General features: G+C 46.4%; 1 protein-coding gene across 1 annotated transcript; it reads right to left on the reverse strand.

Annotated features, from left to right (window-relative positions):
- Nucleotides 1–17851: 17851 nt before the first annotated feature.
- On the reverse strand, nucleotides 17852–18646 carry LOC127664521 (N-acetyllactosaminide beta-1,6-N-acetylglucosaminyl-transferase-like). The gene has a single exon (XM_052156598.1). The coding sequence runs from the start codon at nucleotides 18644–18646 to the stop codon at nucleotides 17852–17854; it is 795 nt and encodes a 264-aa protein (XP_052012558.1).
- Nucleotides 18647–20203: the final 1557 nt, after the last annotated feature.

A 20203-nucleotide genomic window follows, 5' to 3' on the forward strand; every position in this document is an offset into this window, starting at 1 on the left:
GCACATAGAAGATAACAACAGCCAACTCTTATTGGTTTCCCTTTCTTGCTACTGTGACCAACCATCTGATAAGAAGCTGTGGAAGGGACTGCAGAGATGGCTCAGAAGTCAAGAGCACTTGCTTCCTAGACAAGTTACAGTTCTCTTGCTGTGGAGAGATAGCACGGCCAAGGCAAGTTATAAACAGAAGAACTTGATTGGGGGGTTGCTTACAGTTTCCAAAGGTTAGTCCATAAACATCACGGCAGGGAGCATGGCAACAGGCCAGCAGGTGTAGTGCTAGAGGAGCGGTTGATGGCTCACATCTGATCTGTTACAGGCAGAGAGACTGGGCCTACCATGGGCTTTTTAAACCTCAAAGCACACTCCCAGGGGCAATCTCCTCCAACAAGGCCACGCCTCCTAATCCTTCCCAAACAGTTCTCCTAACTGGGCATTCAAACGCATGAGCTTGTGGGAGCCATTCTCATCCAAACACTACAGTGCTCTTACAGAGTACCCTAATTCTGTTTCCAGCACCTATATAGTCGGTTTGAATCCATTGGAAACCCCCAACTCCAGGGTCTCCAAAGCTCTCTTCTGACTCTGTGGTCACCACACCCATGCAGGCAAAACACTCATATACATGAAATAGGTAACCTTTAAACACAAAAAGTAGCCAGGCAGTAGTGGCACACGTCTGTAATCCCAGCACTCTGGGAGTCAGAGGCAGGTGGATTTCTGAGTTTGAAGCCAGCCTGGTCTACAGAGTAAGTTCCAGGACAGCCAGGGGTATACAGAGAAACCTAGTCTCAAAAAAACCAAATCCCAAAAAACCCCAAAACAAACAAACAAACAAACAAACAAACAAAAAAGGTAGTAAGAACTGAGTGCATCCATATAAGGGAGAAAGGTTTATGTTGGCTTATAATTTGAGGCAGTACAATCAATTATGAAAGAGAAGATACCGTCTCCATAGTGGCAAGAATGTGCAGCTAGGACTCGCAGATATTGGTGGGACAGCGTCTCCAACTATCCTGGGCTTTGCCTATTGCATATACTACTGGTCAGACTGTAAGTCATTGCCTGTACAACAGCATGCATTAAGGAGGCTCAGCCATGATGTGTGAAGTCCAGCATTAACTGAGGCAGCAGCAGGCAACCAGCTTAACATTTTATGCAACTAGGAAAACAGCTATTCATAGAGCTATACTGCCCTGGGCCCAACAGCCTTCTGAGCAAGTCTAGGTTTCTATCTCTGCTCCCTGTGACTTGTTGACAGTGAGCTACGATTACCATTAGTTTCACTCCTAACTCTGCCTTTTCCTTGGCTTCATTTCCTCCTTTAAAAAGGAGATTGATTTTGTTATTTGTTTATGTGCACGTGTATATGTGACTATGTCTATGTAGCAAGGAGACCTGAAGGGGCCTGCAGTTCTCTGGATCTCGAGATACAGCTCTTGGGATGTACCAGATTATAGGTGCTGGGAACTGATCTCATGTCCTCTGTAAGAGCAGGAAATGCTCCTAAGAGCTGAGCCATTTCTCCAGCTCTCCCTCTATGTTAAAGCTGTCTCCCTTCTGATCTAGAAACCAGAGGAAACTTACATCTCATTCCTGGCTTTTGCCCAATTAGAGTAGAGAAACTGGACTTTTCAAGGATCAGGATAGAGCCCTTTCGACTCACAGAAGCATTCCAAAAGAGCTTTGCATGGCTGTCTTTGAATGGAAAAAAATATACAAGGGTGAGTGGTTATTCTTCACCAGGGGTGGAAGGAAGTTATAATTCTGTCTCTCTGTCTCCTCTTATCTCTGTCTTTGTCTCCTTCTGTCTCTGTCTCTCTCTCTGTCCGTCTGTCTGTCTCTGTCTCTCCATGGCTGTCCTAGAACTTGTTCTGTAGACCAGCTGAACCTTGCACTCAAAAGATCTGCCTGCCTCTAACTAACAAGAGAAAACCACAACCCCTGACCCTAAAAGGGGGTTAGAATTGTAGCCGTTGCAGGAATTTGAAGTTGATTTCATTCCTAAGGAGGAAACTAGGAAGAGATATATTTGTGACTATCCAAAAATAAAGCAAATGTATGTGGAAAACTATCAGACATTGTCTCAAAATTAACAAGCTAAGTTACATAAGAATTGTCAAAGCAAAATGGATAAGAAAAGTGTACCTGGGTACTGTGGTACATACTTGTTATTCAAGTGTATTGGAGATGGTGGCAGGAACACCAGAAAATTAAGGCCAACCTTAACTACGTAGTGAGTTTGAGGCCAGCCTGAGCTACATGAGAACCTGTGTCAGAGAGAGAGAGAGAGAGAGAGAGAGAGAGAGAGAGAGAGAGAGAGAGAGAGAGAGAGAGAGAGAGACAAAGAAACAAAGAAAGAATCACTCAATCAAACCAAATATTAACACACAGAAAAGAGAAAACTGTAAGCGATGAACAGGCCATGAGATGAGGGAAACCAAACAGCAAAAGCCACAAACACTGCGCGAATCCCAGGTCAGGCCTGGGAGTTCAGGTCCTAGCGCAGCACGCGGGCAGACCCAGGAGGAATCTGGAGACAGGCTCTTATGGAAAAAGGCTGCTTCCTTCCTTTAAATCCACAGAAAGGAGCTAATTACAGCAACTACCTGCTCTGTCTGTATCAAATGGCCTGCTTTGTTTTTTTATTTAACTTATTTTTATTGAATTGCCTGGTTAGGCAGAAACTTAAATTCACCCTTTACTATATTATGCTGAATTATCTTCTTCCTCTTCCCTCCCTCCCTTCTTTTCAAATGGTTCAAGCTGCCCTTGAGTTCTGTCTTTCTGCTTCTGTCTATAAAATATCTGGGACTCCAGGTGTGTGCCACCACATTCAGTGTGACAATTTCATTTTGTTGTAGATTACTTTTTTTTTTTTTGAAACAGGGTTCCTCTGTGTAGCCCTGACTATTTGGAACTCTCTGTAGACCAGGCTGGCTTCGAACTCACACAGATCTGCCAGCCTCTGCCTTACAAGTGCTGGGATTAAAAGCACAAGCCATCACTGCCCAGCCTGAATCTAATTTCTAGCAGAAATGTAGCCTTATTTGGGGTCTGGGGTAAAGTTTGACAATAAGCTCCTATCTTTTGTGTGTGAGGTCCTGGGTTCCATTGCAAATATGTTGAAGAAAATGTTAGCGTATGGATCAGCAATTCCACTCGTGTTATCTGTCTACGAGGGAGACATGAAGCACGTGCCCTCACAATTGCTCAGCAATGTCTATAGCAGCATCAGCTACATCGTCCTTCAGAGACTAAACAGGAACAGCTCAAGTGTTGGTCAGCAAACCAAGGGACTCACAAACCCCTGCAGCCCTGCAGCCAGCCCTGCTCCTCTGCAGACAGCCTTGCTTCCCTGCAGACAGCCTTGCTTCCCTGCAGACAGCCCTGCACCCTTGTAGCCAGCCCTGCACCCCTGCAGCCAGCTCTGCACCCCCAAGCCAGCTCTGCACCCCTGTAGCCAGCCCTGCACCCCTGCAGCCAGCCCTGTACCCCTACAGCCAGCCCTGCACCTCTACAGCCAGCTCTGCACCCTCAAGCCAGCTCTTCTCCCCTACAGCCAGCCCTACACCCCTACAGCCAGCCCTGCAGCCAGCCCTGCTCCTCTGCAGCCAGCCCTGTGCCCCTGCAGCCAGCCCTGCTCCTCTGCAGACAGCCTTGCTTCCCTGCAGCCAGCCCTGCACCCCTGCAGCCAGCTCTGCACCCCCAAGCCAGTTCTGCACCCCAAGCCAGCCCTGCACCCCTACAGTCAGCCCTGCACCTCTGCAGCCAGCCCTGCACCCCTGCAGCCAGCCCTGCACCTCTACAGCCAGCCCTGCACCCTCAAGCCAGCCCTGCACCCCTACAGTCAGCCCTGCACCTCTGCAGCCAGCCCTGCACCCCTGCAGCCAGCCCTGCACCTCTGCAGCCAGCCCTGCACCCCTACAGCCAGCCCTGCACCCCTACAGTCAGCCCTGCACCCCTGCAGCCAGCCCTGCACCCCTGCAGCCAGCCCTGCACCTCTACAGCCAGCCCTGCACCCTCAAGCCAGCCCTGCTCCCCTACAGCCAGCCCTGCACCCCTACAGCCAGTCCTGCAGCCAGCCCTGCACCCCTGCTCTGAACAAGGCTGTGGAAGCAGAGGAGGGAGGAGATTCAAGCTCCAGCAGGGATGAACTCAACACCGTGCCTGAGGAACAGCGCTCCCATTCAAGGAGCCCCAGTTGCATGCTTCCATTCATACGCAGCGCAGCTCCGAGAAAATGTGATCCTACATGAGGGCTGGTGTGGGAAGTGGCCGTCAGCGGGTGGGATTACAAGCGTGGACCATCATACCTGGCTAGGTTTCCTTTGGAGGGGGCCTTATTCTGTTTTCAGGGAGGGCCACCCTAAGTAGCCCTGGCTGGCGTGAAACTCACTAGGCAGACCAGGCTAGCTTTGAGTTCATGGTGATTCTCTTGCAACATAGGTGAACTCGCGAAGATAGAAAATCCATGAATCTAACAGAGTTCTAAACCACCGCGCTGCAGGGAGGAGAGGCAGCAGTGAAGGGGGAGGGGGGAGGGGCAGAGGGAACAAGGCAGTGCTACTTGAGTGAGGTGGCTCACCCGAGGAGCTCATGTGGGCTCAGTCCCCAGCACAGAATAGTTAATAATTCTAATAATTAATAAGAAGAATTGCCTTTTCCAAAGCAAAGAAGGACTAGGCGTAGAGCTGGCATAGTGGTCTATGTGGGAACAGCAGTTACTCAGGGTTTCAAGTCAGAGCCAGACAACCCACTTTGACTACATTTTCTGGATATTTTAAGTCGAAGCCTCACAGGGCCAAAATCACTCAGGCAAATTCCAGGAATGCTTTTTTTTTTTCCTCCTTCCCCTCCACTTTTCTAGACGGGAATGAAAAGCACGTAACTTCACTCTTCAGATTCATGAAGAGGGGTGTTTGTCCTGAGCGGTCTGATGCTGACTGAGAAGTCCCACGGATCCCCCACGCTCCCGAGAGTGTTTTCTGAATGGTATCACACAGCTAGCAAAGGGTGTGTGCCCTTAGAAGAAGCCCGTGGGTGTCGAGGGCGAGGGAGGATAGAACGCATTCCTATTAAAAAAACAAAACCAAAACCAAAAAGAACCTTGAGCCAGAACTGAAAAAATTATTAGATAAACTATCTGAAAGAAAAGGGAAACATACGCTTGTAGGCAATATCTGTGAAGCGCTGATTTATGGGTCCCTCTTGTAGGAACCAGAGTCCGCAGATGGTCAGGTCCCTTCTCTACCATGGCATAGTAACCACCCAAGGCCTAAGCATCCTTTGCAGACTTTTAACCAGATCCAAACGACTTTAAATACCTAACACGGTGTGAAAACAGTATGGCGAGGTAATGTGACTGTACCGTACTGACTAGGGCCTAGACTCTAGGGAATAGTAAAAAGGAAAAGCCAGGATGCCTGTTTCTCTGCCGTTGCCTGGTTTCCACCTGCGGTTACTTGACTCTCAGGCTGCAAAGCGAGCCTGTCCAGAGGAACGATTGCTCTCCTCATTCCGCCCTAACGATGCTCCTCATCCTACAAGCTTTTGGCACCTGTCAGGCTGAGGGGTTTGATTCAAGTATAGAGTGTGGTCGCAGCCATTCGCTTTACGGCCTCACATCTGAAATGGGCAGGCCACACAGGAACCTGTTGTAGGAGGAACCGAGATAGATCTACACAATGGAATGGGGGTGTCACGAGGGAAGTCCCGGCGTGGGCGTGGGGCGGGAAGGCGAGGGGGCGGGGCGGGGCGGGGCGGGGCGGGGTGGGGCGGGGGCTGGTTCTGGGAGAGGAGAAGGGAATGGAGAGGTGACATTTTGGCTGACTCTCAAGGGCGGGGGAATTGGAAAGAACACCTAAGATAAAGTGCATTCCTTAACAAAGGGAGAACAGAACGAATGAGGGTGTGTCGAGCGAGCAAAGCTTGAAGCGAGAGAGGCTTTAACCAGCTCCCAGAGTGCTTGCTCCTCCGGGAGAAAAAAGACCGGTGTCATCCCTGTGACCACATTCCCCCGTCCTACTCACGAACTTTACCTAACCCCTCCATAGCAAACACGCTTGGGTATTGTTTTTTTTTCCTTAATCTTACCAAGAAGTTTTAGATTAGCAATATGAAGCCCTCAAAAGTCAACAGCTGAAAAGGTTAACTCAGGAACTTTGGAAAGGTCATGAAACACTTGTCCCTCCCAGAAGGGCAAGTGTCCCCCCCTCCCAGAAGAGAGAGCCTAAATTACGGAAGCCCAGAGTCGTTGGTTATCTACCCCATCCCCTAACAACCAATTAGTTTAAAAGTAACACTGTTCTGCCAGTCACATTGGGCCTAAAGGCGGCTGCCTGAGAACTCTATAAAAGTCCCGTGCAGCCCGTGCAAGGTGCAAGGCGGCCCCAGCATGCTGGATGTAAATAAAAATCCTCTTGCTTTTTGCCTCGATTTCTGACTCCGAGTGGTCCACTCAGGGGGTCTCTCCGGTAAGTTAAGACTCCTTTGAGTCTTACACAGTGAAAAAAATCCATGTCTGCCAGTCACACACCTTTGATCCCAACACTCTGGAGGCAAAGGTAGGCAGATCTCTGAGTTCAAGGCCAGACTGGTTTACAGGACAAGTTCCCGGACAGCCAGAGCTACACAGAGAAACCTTGTCTTGGAAAAAACAATGAAAATTAAACAATGAAGAAGAAAGAGGAAGAGAAAGGAAGGGAGAGAAAAGAAAAGAAATTTGCTAGGGCGGTGGTGGCGCACGCCTTTAATCCCAGCACTTGGGAGGCAGAGGCAGGCGGGTTTCTGAGTTCGAGGCCAGCCTGGTCTACAGAGTGAGTTCCAGGACAGCCAGGGCTACACAGAGAAACCCTGTCTTGAAAAAACAAACAAAAAAAGAAAAAAGAAAAAGAAAAAAAGAAAGAAAAGAAACCCATGTCTGCTCCCCTTTCTCTTTTAGCATCAAACGAGCTCCTACAACCTGCCAGGTTCAGTTTAGATGCTGTTTAACCCTTCTACCAGCCTTACAAAGAGACATTTCATCCTCGGAATCTGAGAAGGGGATTAAGCTCAGAGAAATTAAGCATCTTGCCTGAAGATCAACACACTCTTACTGGCAGAGTCAGGCTTTAAGCCAGGGTTACTGGCTGTTAGCCCCCATTGTGCAGCTCATCAGCAGAGCTGTGTGAAGACTGCGTGTCACCTTCAGCACCACAACAATGGTGATGATGATGATGATGATGATGATGATGGTCATGATGATGATGATATCCCACCAGTGAGTACCATCTAACTGTGCAGAGTAAGCAGATGTGTAGGTTGTCTGGGGAACCCACGCAATAGTCCTCATAAAGTCTAAAATGCATTTCAATTGGCAGCAGTGGCTCTGGTCCCCAACTCTCAGTTTCTTCCATCTATTTTTTTAAACAATTTCTTTATTACTATATGTAAGTACACTGTAGCTGTCTTCAGACACTCCAGAAGAGGCCATCGGATCTCATTATGGATGGTTGTGCACCACCATGTGGTTGCTGGGATTTGAACTCAGGACCTTCGGGAGAGCAGTCAGTGCTGTTAACCGCTGAGCCATCTCTCCAGCCCCTTCCATCTATTTTTTAAAGTTAATTTTTAAAAAAATTAATTCATTTTTTAAAATGTCTATATGTGTGGATCAGGTCAAAAGACTTGTTGGGTCTTCCAGTCTTTTAATCTCTTCACGGTGATAGGTCAGGAAGAAATGCTTGGTTTAAAAGAAAGGAAGGAAGAAAGAAAGGAAGAAAGAAAGAGTTAAAGAAGGAAGGAAAGAGAAGGAAGGAAGGAAGAGAGGAAGGAAGGAAAGCTGGTTGTAAAATGGCACAGGCCTTTAATCCCAGCACTCAGAAGCAGATGGATCTCCACGAGTTCGAGGCCAACCTGGTCTACCAGTTCCAGGACAGCCAGGACACAGATAAACCTTGTGTCAAAGAACCAATTAATAGAATAATTAATTATTAATTAATTAATAGAAGAAGAAAGAAGGAAGGAAGAAATTGCTGCTTACAGGGGCAATGCAATATACAAATCTTGTGTCTCTGTTTGATCCTCTGAGACCCTGAAAGGTGAAAGGTCCAACATGATCATATCACTCAACCTGTTTTGTTCTCTTTGTGTTCATGTGGGTAAGACCTACGCAGGCGTGGGAGCCATTCCTGGTGTGACTCCTTAGGTGCTGTCTAGTTGTGCGTTTTAAAGCAAGGTCTCTTATTGGCCTGAATTTCAGCAAGTATTTAAGTGACCAGACATTCCCCAGGGAGCTCTCCCATCAGCACTGAGGTGTGCCAGTGTGCACCACCACGATTGCCTTTAAACAGCAAAGAGGTGTTTCTGGGGCTCGAACTCGGGTCTTGGTGTTTGCAAGGCAAGGACGTTACTGCCTGATACATCTCTGAGGCCACCTCAACCCATTTTCCATGGCAGTTTATGTGGCCCCACAAAATGTATGCAATTCATTTCAACTAGCCATTGGGGCAACTTTAAACAGAATTGTATTTTATTGTTTTGTGGGTAGGTGTTTTGTGTGCATGTATAGCTGTGCACCACATGTGTCCATTGCCCTGAAGACCAGAAAAATGGTATGGAATCCCCTGGAACTGGAGTTATTGATGGCTGTGATCCACCAAATGCATGCTAGGAATCGAACTTGGGTCCTCTGCAAGAACAAGTGCTCAAATGTTCTCTTAGGACCATCTTTCCAGTTCCCATCAATTTCTGATATAGGAAAATAACAATTAGAAAAATAAAATAATTAAATGTCAAAACCTCTGGGAGTCTTCAAGTCTGTTGGATCACTTTTCATAATGTAACTTCTTGTGACTAAGACCCTCATAATCATAGCTTAAGATATAGTGAGTGAACGTCTCTGTGCCTGGAGTCCTGTCAGTATTTGAGTTTAGGATGACAGAGGTGTGAATTGTACTCTTGCAAGAAAATTAGGAAATCATACTGTCTGGGGAAAGAGGAAAAGGAGGTTATCTTTCCGGTGTGTAGAACCACAGACTATCATGGAACGAATCCAGCAAAGGGACATCCAGCAAAGCCACATCCAGCAAAGGGACAATAAAGCAAGGTGCGACATTCAGACCCAGCGAGCCTCCTTCCCACATGACACTCCTGTTTCCTTGACAACCTATCTACATAGCAGATGAAGTCTGCAGGGACTTTGGCTCCCTCCCAAGAGACTGTGTCCTTATAAAAAACTCACAGGTGAAGGCTGGACTAGTGGCATATGCCTTTAGTTCCAGCCCTTTGAAGACAGAGGTAGGCAGATCTGTGTGTTCAAGGCCAGCCTGGTATACATAGGTGTGTTCCAGATTAGCCAGAGTTATACTGTGAAGCACTGTCTCCAAAAAACAACAACAACAACAAAACGAACCCCTCGAAGGAGCTCATAGGTCTTCTAACTCACTGGTCTCCTTTCTCTGAGATATATGAAACAGAGATCATTTAAGCTCAACTAATAATAAAATTTATCCCCCACCCCCAATTTTCTCCCATATAGCTCTGGCCCAGTGATCTCAAAAATTACATGAACCTGATTGGTTTGTGGAGCCTAAGTTCCCTGTGGATGTAAGCTCTCAGGTACATTATAGGCCACGAAGGAGTGACACTCCCTAGACTGCTGTGGTTCAGATCTGTTTCCTGTTTCCATCACTTAAAGCTCTACTCCTGGCCCCTGGGTTCAAGGAGTACACCATCTCGATGGATCACAACGCGGACAGCGCTTAAAATGAAAATGCCGTGAACCAGCCACATCCAGAATCCAGGAGAGATGCTGGATAAGGGATGCCACGGGGCTGGTCCAGAGTCCGGGCCCCAAGGTCAGTGGAACATGGAAGCGGGTAGAGTCTGTTCTCCAGGCTCGCCGTCTCCAATCTCTTCCTTCCCCTCTTCAGGCACTGTGCTAGTGTGAAACTGAAACATCTTTGCAAAAACTCCTGTGTTTCAAGGCTTTGTCCCTAAGGCAGTGATTGATGTTCTTGGGTGGGGCCTTTGGGAAGAGATCAGATCACAGGGGCTCTGACCACATCGACGGTTTCACAGCATCAGTGGGAGATTGGAAGATGGTGGAAATGTCAGGAGGTGAAACCTAGGTGGAGAAAGGTCCCTGAAGGGCAGCTTTTGTCCCTGACCTATCCTCTCCTGGGCTTTGCTTCCCAGTAACCAGGAAGCCAATAGCCCTGCTCTACTGTGCACCTCTGACCACGATTACGCCATCTTCTCACAGATCCATAATTGACAGATCCAAGTGACTGTGGGTAAAACCCCTGAAACTGCAAGGTAAGTTGAATCTTGACTACTTTACATAGACACTCCCCGAGCAATGCAAATCAAGACTATGCAGCTCTTCCACCTGACCCTAGTCAGACAGGCTCTCATCAAAAAACCGCAGTGCTGATAACAATGCAGGGGAGGAAGGATCCTGTTGGAGAGGATGGAGGATGGTGTGGACTCTACGAAAATCAGTTTGGAAGTTCCTCTGATGTAACCATGTGATCCAGCTATGTCCCCCTCTTGGGAATGTAGGAAAGGAATTCGAGTCGGCATATGACAGAGTGTGGAACTCACAAGGGCCAAGCCACAAAAGCAGCCGAAATGTCTCCCAACAGATGAATGAATGATAATGTGCTATTAGACACAATGGAGTTTTATTCAGCTCCAAAGAATAAAAATTATGACGAATAAAGTTGTGTCATTTGCAGGAAAATGGGTGGAACTAGAGATCATTATGCTGGCTCCGGAACCAAAGAACACATGGCTCTTCTTAAAATTGAAGGCGTTTATGCCTGAGATGAAACTGAGTTCTACTTAGCCAAGGGATGTGCTTATGTGTATAAAGTAAAAACAAAACAACAAAACAAAACAGAAAACAATACAGTGACTCCTGGAGGCAAACCAAACAAAGCCAGAGTGATTTGGGGAAAAGTAACTCGGGCCCACGGAAACAGTGGTATGTTTTGTGCCAAATTCCGAAACAACTTTCCTGCAAAGGTCATTATTGTACATAGAATCCGTGTGATGCTGTACCCATCCCGGATTTAAACTAATGGAGAGTAAATAAATAAAAGTAGATTTGTGTTCTTGTAAAAAAAGAAAAAGAAAAAAAGAGAGAGAGAGACCCTCATCCTAGCTACCTGGAAGCAGTATTCTGCTAGTAGCCTTCAAATGAAGACGTAGAACTCTCAGCTCCTCCTGCACCATGCCTGCCTGGATGCTGCCATGTTTCTGCCTTGATGACAATGGACTGAACCTCTGAACCTGTAAGCCAGCCCCAACTAAATGCTGTCCTTATAAGAGCTGCCTTGGTCATGGATGGTGTCTGTTCACCGCTGTAAGTCCCTAGGACAGCATCTGTGTGGTAATCTCACTGCATTTCTGCTGCATGATCTAAGGCAGGGCTCTTGGGAATGTGCAAATGACATTCAGAGATGACCAAGCACAGAATCCAGACACTAAGGGAAAAATGAGGAAAGTCTGAGTCAGAGATCAGGGCATCCCACAGCAAGTGGGAACCCTGGAATTCAAGGAGAAGAAATAGGCCAATGCAAAAAGCAAAGATGGAGAAGCTGATGTTGCTTCATGGCTGTAAGGACTAGCGTGTGGGCCAACCCTCTCATCTATGACTGGCCACCACCGGCCATACCAGTCACGTGGAAAAGTGACATTTTTGATTAACATGCTTATTTGTGTTACTAAAACACTTAGGAGGTTATATTGAGTTTACCAGTTTTCTTTAGTTTGCTTTAGCAAGGCTCCTATGAACTGTAAAAGTAGACATGTGGCCAGAATTAAATTTTCTTTGGGCAATGTTATTCTAATTCTCCATGAAAGTGAGATTCTAGAATCTGTTATCCTAGATTTTCTTCCTAAATTGAGGTTGGTTTCACTTGTTTTTTCATTAGACGGTCTTAAAATTTTTTTCATCTTATTAAAAATTTGTGCAAGCTGGATAGTGGTGGCATACACTTATAATCCTAGCACTTGGGAGGCAGAGGCAGGTAGGTTTCTGAGTTGGAGGCCAGCCTGGTCTACAGAGTGATTTCCAGGACAGCCAGGGCTATACAGAGAAACCCTGTCTCTGTAAAAAATAAAATAAAATAAAATAAAATAAAATAAAAGAAAAGAAAAGAAAAGAAAAGAAAAGAAAAGAAAAGAAAAGAAAAGAAAAGAAAAGAAAAGAAAAGTGTGCACATACATATAGAGGCCAGAAGTCAATGCTAATTGAACCTTTCTTTAAAAATGACTTATTTATTTTTATGTGCAATGGTGTTCTGCCTGCATGTATGTTTCTGCGTGGATGGCAGATCCCTTGGAGCTGGAGTTAAAGACAGTTCTCTGTGCCCTGCCCTCTGCCCTTGAGCAGGAAATTCAGACCTTGGTGTTCTGCCACTGTCACCAACCTAGGGTGGAGCTTTCGGACCTAGGAGGTGTCTATTGTTCTCCAAAGATCTGCAGTTTCCTGAGATGAGCCGGTCTCCCACTGAGCAGCCAAACCGGTTTCGTGGACTGGTTCCCAGCTTTTAGGGGGACTGGTTCCCCCCCACCTTTAAATTCGAAGCTGCCCATTAAATATCGAGCCGTGATCAGAAAAGCTTGGTCTTTGCTTGTTATTTGTCTCACCTGCCTGTCCTTTCTATCCCAGCACCAGCTCCCCTTCCAGCTGAGCTCGGTTCTCCGTGGCTGAAGGCAGCTACAGTTCTGAGCTACTGTGTGGGTGCTGAGAATTGAACCTGGGACCTCCGGAAGAGCAGCCAGTGCTCCTAACCACTGGGCTGTCTCACCAGTCCCCTGAACATTATTTTTTTGAGAGAGAGTCTCTTATCAAGCCTGGAGTTCCTGCAGGTTGGCTAACCAACCAGAGAGTCCCAGGGACCCTTCTAGCCCTCCTCCCAAGACCCGAGGTGACACTTGTATACTGCCCTGCCTAACTTCCTTATGTGGCTGACAGGGACCACAGTCTGATCTTCACGTCTTTATGGTAAGCACTTGTTCAAGCTGAGCCGTACTCCTGCGCCAGATTTGTATTTTTGAACTGGAGTCTCAAGTAGGCCTTGAATTTCTGTGTCGCTACGGCTGATATTGAGCACCTGTTTAACCTCTAGACAACACATCTTTTTTTTTTTAATGATTTATTTATTTATTATATGCAAGTATACTGTAGCTGTCTTCAGACACTCCAGAAGAGGGCATCAGATCTCATTATGTGGTTGTGAGCCACCATGTAGTTGCTGGGATTTGAACTCAGTACCTTCAGAAGAGCAGTCAGTGCTCTTTTTGCTCCCTCTGGTTCAGGAGTGTCGGATCTTTTGATATCACGACATGACCTTGTCATCTACAAATGTGTTGGGCCACACTCGCAGCTCTCCTGGGATGCTGGGCCTGTCTCCCTTGCCTTGGTCCTTTCCAGTTGTCTTTCCCTCTGTCCCTCTGCCATCATCGAGAACCTTCACTATAAACCTCCCATAATCACTGTGGCCAACAGAGTGGCTTAGATCCTCTTGTCCAGGGTCCCACACATCACTCGGAGAGCCCTTGCCACAGAAATGCCTCTTATTTCTGCATTGGCAGACTCACTGTTAAGTGAGACAGACACCCAGGTCTTTACCTGGCTTCCACTATCACGACCCAGGCTGAGGAGCAGGCCTGCCTTAGGGCGCGACCAGACAGCGTTCTACCACACGGAGGGGAACTTCCACCCACTTATGCAGGAGCTATTTCAGAGTCTGACTCTTGGAAGATTTTCAGCTCCATGAATCTCTGCTGTTGGTTTCCCTTGGTTTGCTGATACCACTGCCCACCAGGGGGCTGCAAACAGTCCAGGTTTACTATGTGAATCATGGAGAGAAGTCAGGGCGTTGCCGGTAGTTTCTGTTCAATAAACTGGTAACAGTTATGGACTCTAGGGTGCAGGATGGGAAGAGACATGGGGCCATATATGTGTCCTACACAGGGTCCCTCTCCAGTCCTCCGCAGCCTCTGCCTTCCTGGCTTAGCTTAGTGTCACACAACTGCCCACTGCATTTCCAGCGCCTCTGAATCTGCTACCTCCTGTCTACTGACCCTAGATTTTTCCCCCACTATGTCGTTTGGCCTTTTTTTAGTGACAAGGTTTGTCATTAAAGGCATTTCAGGTTTTTTTTTTTTTTCAGATTGAAAATTGTTTATCTTGGTCCTTTCTAAGAAGAAGAAAAAAGTGAGGGTTTTATTATTATTATTATTAGTTTTGTTTGTTTTGTTTTTGTTTTTAATCTTGGCTGCTCTCCAAGGAACCATTCTTTACAGTTTGGTGGCAGATCTGAATCCATGTTGGATTGTGAGTGGAAGGAAGAACTGAGGAGTTCACCTTTCCTAGTTTGGTCACTATTAGTAGGGCGAGCTGGGCACAATCTGTATCCCAATACTGAGGACATTGAGGCAGGAGAATTGCTGAAAATTTAAGACTAGCCTGGACTTCATAGCAAAACCCTGTCTTAACAACCACAGAAAAGGAGGGGGGTGGAGGAAAGAGAAGAAAAAGAATCAGAAGCTGGGGAGGAGGAAGGGGAAGAGGAGGGGGAGGAGGAGGATGGGGAGGAGGAGGAGGAAGAAGAGGAGGAGGAGAGACAGAGGAATATACTTAGGGGCTCCCACCTGTTTTTGAGACCTGCTTCTTTTAACTCGGTACATTGTCCTCTTCCTTCTCTGACAACATCAGACTTTGAACGCTTCCTATATCTAGGATGCTTTGTGCGAAAAGATCTAAACCAGGCCTCCTCTGTGGCTCTCACACCCAGCAACAGAGCTGTGCTTGCTCATATAACGTATCCATAGTTTTCTTAAGCTCCAATGATGATCATATGCATAGTACATGCTGAATTTCCAAACTAAAGAAACTCTAATCTGACCAGAACATTGATCACAATTACATTTCCTCTCCTGAGACAGGGTCTCATTACTTAGCCCAGGCTGGCTTATAACTCACTATATAGATCAGGCTGGCCTTGAACTCACAGAGATTCACCTGCCTCTGCCTCCTGAGTGCTGAAATTAAAGGTGTTGCCACCACTAAGCTCACCTCTAGTTGCCTTTCATGAGCTATGTCTCATCTGTTATTTGGAGTTGAACTGAAATAGAACTGAATGAATTCACTGTTAACAATCTGAAATTACTCAAATCATTTGGAACTTGTGTTGAAGAAAGTAGAGTTCGCTCAGGAACAACTGATACCAAATAGAAAATAAGGTTTAAAAGATGAATCTCAGAGCCGGGCAGTGTTGGCACAGACCTTTAATTCTAGCCCTTGGGAGGAAGAGGCAGGCAGATCTATGAGTTCAAAGGCCAGCCTTGTCTATAAAGCAAGTTCTAGTATAGCCAGGGTTACACAAAGAAACTCTGTCTCAAAAAAAGAAAACAAACAGAAAACGATGAGGCTCAGAGACTCTGGTTATTTATCACTGTGTCTTCATGCTGAGAGATGAACGTGTGGTCTAATTGTTTCAAATATCTTTTTCTCTGCAGAAGAGGCCCCAGGTCCACAACTCCTTGGGGTTGTTGTCTGTGTTTCTACTCCAGTTCCAAGAAAAGACAGCCTAGGCTAGCCTTGAACTCTTGGCGTCACTCAGAATGGCCTTGAATTCCTGACAGTATAACAATGAGGTAATGGGGCAAAAATACCTGTCACCACTTAAATATTATTAATACTATTGAGTTTTTATCTTATCCCCCTTTTCAATAAATCTTTAGTTCTTAACTTTAATTATATGCATGGGTGCATTATCTGTGTGTGAGCGAGGTGTCTGTGGGTACCAGAGGAGGGCATCAGATCCCCTGCAGTTATGGGTAAGTGTGAACCCCCTAATGTGGGAGGATCTGAAGTAGGGTCCTCTGCGAGGGTAATATGATGGCTCTTAATTGCTGAGCCATCTCTGCAATGCCATAATGCCTGTATGAATGTATGCATGCATGTATTTATGTATGTATGTATGTATGTATGTACAGAATCTCACTGTAGTCCTGGAGGGCCAGGTGCTCATTATGCAGACTGGGCTGTCGTTGAATATATAGAACTCTGCTTGCCCTTTTCCCCAAATCCTGGGATTAAGGATGTGTGTCACCTTTCCCAGCATCATAATGTTGTTAATTTAAAATAGCAATTAGGTTAAAAATTTCCCCTTTTTCTGTAATCAGTGTTTGCTCAGTCTTGTGTCAAGAGAACACATAAGTCTAGGATGGGTCTTTGGGCCCAAAGCTGGGTAGATCAGCAAAACCAAACCACACAAGCAAGTTTCACCTTGACTCTGATAATCCATTTTTCCTATCAGCTATAAATCAGTCTTGAGCCCTATTTCCCAGTCTGTGAGGAGAATTTCTGTAATTTTTTAAACTTTAACAGCAATGGGATACACATGCACAATGGAAAGTACTCCACCTTTTAAAAGGGGGGAATCTGGCCATTCATAGCCCCATGGATCAATCAGGAAGATATTGTGCAAACTGAGTGATGCCACACACCGAAAGGCAAGACACTACATGATTTCAAGAATGTGTGGACCCTAAACAAAGCAGCAACGACAGAAAAAGGAGTTGATAGGGGAATGGACTGGGGTCTGTGGGGAGGGAATAGAGAGCAGGTGGTCAAAGGGTACAAAATCCTAGACAGACAGACAGACTGACGACTAAGTCAGAGAGTCCCACACAGCAGGGTGACTGTGTGTCACGAAGACAGCAATTTTTCAAGAGACCCCACCCCCCAAAATGACAGGCAAGCAAGGTATATACTAAGCAGCTTGTCATTTATTCCGCCCGTTTGCTAGTATCAAAGTGCACTGAACTCATCATAGTCTGCAAATAAAACTAGCAATTAAAAAAAAATCAACAAATAAATATTCCACACTCAAAGCTAACACTTGAAGCTGCCAAGATTTTTTTTTTTTTTTTTTTTTTTTGGTTTTTGGTTTTTTTGGATTTGGTTTTTTCGAGACAGGGTTTCTCTGTATAGCCCTGGCTGTCCTGGAACTCACTCTGTAGACCAGGCTGGCCTCGAACTCAGAAATCTGCCTGCCTCTGCCTCCCAGAGTGCTGGGAAAGATTTTTTTTTAAAGAATTGTTTTATTTATTTTATGTATATGAGTACTCTGTCGCTGTCTTCAGGCACACCAGAAGAGGGCATCAGATCCCATTACAGATGGTTGTGAGCCACCATGCGGTTGCTGTGAATTGAACTCAGGACCCCTGGAAGAGCAGCCAGCCCAAGATGTTTGTTATGTTAAATTCTTTTTTTTTTCACCACTGGACATGGTGGCCCATGCCATTAATCCCAGCACTCAGGAGGTAGAAGGAGGTGGATCTCCAAGTTTGAGGCTAGCCTGGTCTACAGAGTGCATTCCAGAACAGAACTGTGCAGAGAAAGCCTGCCTCAAAAAAATTAAAATTGCCACCATTTGAGAAGCCTATTCACCATCGCCCATGTCGTATATATTAATGAAAATGAAGGTAGACACAGCGACTCATCTGAAATCTCTGTAATCCCAGATATCCAGGAAGTCATGACAGCTTGGGAGTTTCAGGATAGCCCGCGCTGGGCACAGCAAGACAAAGTCTCCTTAAAAAAATAACACCAACCAGACATTGGTGGCACACGCCTTTAATCCTAGCACTTGGGAAGCAGAGACAGACGGATTTCTAAGAGTTCAAGGCCAACCTGAACAACAGAGTGAATTCCAGGACAGCCAGGGCAACGCAGACAAACCCAGTCACGAAAAAACAAAAACAAACCAAAAGAAAAAACCAAAACAACAACAACAACAACAACAACAACAACAACAACAAAACCACTATTGAGACAAATATGGCATCATGAGAGAAACAGAATATACACACCAGGAATCCTGTTGAGTGTCACCCAGAAGTGCTCATCAGGGCTATAAGTGTCCTTGGACCAGGAGATTAAGTCCAGTGAACGCTGGTCTTCGAGGACAAAGTTAGCAAACTCCCGTGTGAGGGCCACGTACGCAGTGCCAAAGTAAATGGTCAGATTGTGAGGAGGAGGGGATTTCAATTTTGCTGTGTTGTGCACGTAGGGAAAAATCCCTAATAGCTCCCGGTGGACATACTTGGTCCTTCCAATCGCGTGAGCAGGGGGCAGCACCCCAGGGGTCAGATTCTTCCCAATAAACCCTTTCAGGTACTGAATGATTTCCTTGTTGGTTTTCAGAGGAAAGTCCTGCCCGCAGGTGTTGAGGACGTATTTCCAGGGGACCTTGGAGGCCACCAGATCTTTCATGCAGTTCAGATCAGCCTGGAGCCGGGAGAAGCCACCATAGACCACCGGCTCCATCCTCGAGGCCAGGAAGGCATTGGGGAAACAGCTTAGTAACTGCCGCACTGCTTCTTTGAAGGTCTCGTTCGCCTTACTATCTACGTGCACACAGTAGACGTTCTGGGGCATGTAAATGGCCCTGAAAAGTCTCTCGAAAGTGTCATAATCTTTGTGGATAGTAAGGGTGAAAGCCAGAGGGAAGTGAGCTTCTTCTTCTGAGAGAGTCTCTGTGATGTAGTGATTTTGAACCTTGTACTCGGAACAGGTGAAGTTTTCCAGGGTGGTTTTCAGTGCACCGTCAACTATATAAAACCTCTCCCCGCTGAACATTTGAAAACAGACTTCTGCCAAGTCTGAAATATTGGAAACCGCCCTTGGGAAAGGATTGTTCTCCCATAATTTGCAATTGTAAATATATATAAGCATCAGGGCAGCAATAAGAGATAGGCTAAAAAGACTGTACTTCTTCCAAGAGCCCATCTTCCAAAAGCAGGAAATGAGTAAAATGTCTTTAGAGACAGAATTGGAGCAAAAGCTCCCTTTAACTTACTTTCCCCCCAAGTATCATCCTGCACGGATGTGGTTCTGATCGCGCACGGATGCGGGTCTGAGGCGGGTCTCCCTTGCCTCTCTGATCGCGCGCGGGTGCAGGTCTGATGCGGGTCTCTCTTCTCTCTTCTTAGCTCGCTTGTATTTTCATTTCTCAATGACAGACTTCTGAAGCAGCTCCATTGTCCAGCCTCCAAGTAACTTACGACCAATTACTACACAAAAATGCCCCGCCCCAGGGAGGTTCCGGGGGGACCAGTGACCCTACCTGTCTTCTCGGGGGAACTCACTATCAGTGACCTTCGGACCAGGCATCGCTCGCTCTGGAACTCGGTCGGAACCGAGGCTCTCCTCTCCCAGTGGGAGGCTGTTAGCTGCGCCCCGATCCCCTGGCTTCCTGTTAATCATTGCATTGAAATGACTCGGTTTGTTTGCTTAACCAGCTCAGCCCAGCTAAAAGCTTCAATTCGGAGCATGTGAGTACAGCCTGGAGAGAGACTCTGTCAATAAAAAATGTCGTGCTTGACAATAAATTGCTTTACCCGGCCTTTTTCCACTCTTGCTCCCCGCCCCTCTTTGTACCAGCTGGGTATGGTATGCTTCAAAGCAAGGCGGATGACTAACTGTGGTGCCAAATTCTTTCCAGGGCTTAATTTTCTGCGCTGCTAGGGAAGTCCTTAAAAAGGCATTTTAACTACTAGCAGGACATGACCATTTAACTCCCTGAATGAAGCGATTGAGACACTCGGAGTAAAGGCTAATTGTTTAAAACAAAAAATATCCCAAAGGACCAGGCAGTTTCCCACCAACCCCAAATTCCATGGGTTCTAAATGTCAAGTTAGTTTCATGTTTTCCCCACTTAGGTAGGATACAGGCAGAGTGCCCTGATGCTCAGAGAAGTGGGGGAGAGGAGACAGCCAGGTTTAAATATTACACCCAGAGGCTCCCAGATCCGGAAGCTTCAGTCATTTATTACCCAGGCTGTCCTCTCATGACTGACCACAGCTGAGTTTCTTCGGTTTTACCGGGGAAACTGAGGCTCCCCTTTGAGGGTCTTAGGCTCATTCATAGACGGATTTTAAATTAGAAACGGACTTTAATCCCAGCACTCGGGAGGCAGAGCTCTCTGAGTTCAAGGCCAGTCTGGTCTATAGAGAGAGTTCCAGGATAGCCAGGGCTCCAAAGAGAAACCCTGTCTTCAAAAAAACAAACGAAACTGAAAGAAAGAAGGAAAGAGAGAGAAAGCAGAGGGCAGAGCCTGTAACAGCCATACTTCCAGAAAGTGACATGGTTTCTGCCTTTTCATTTGAAATCCTTGTGTGTATATATAGTATAGC

This window comes from Apodemus sylvaticus, chromosome 14, assembly GCF_947179515.1.
Source record: "Apodemus sylvaticus chromosome 14, mApoSyl1.1, whole genome shotgun sequence".
NCBI classification, from domain to species: Eukaryota; Metazoa; Chordata; class Mammalia; order Rodentia; family Muridae; genus Apodemus; species Apodemus sylvaticus.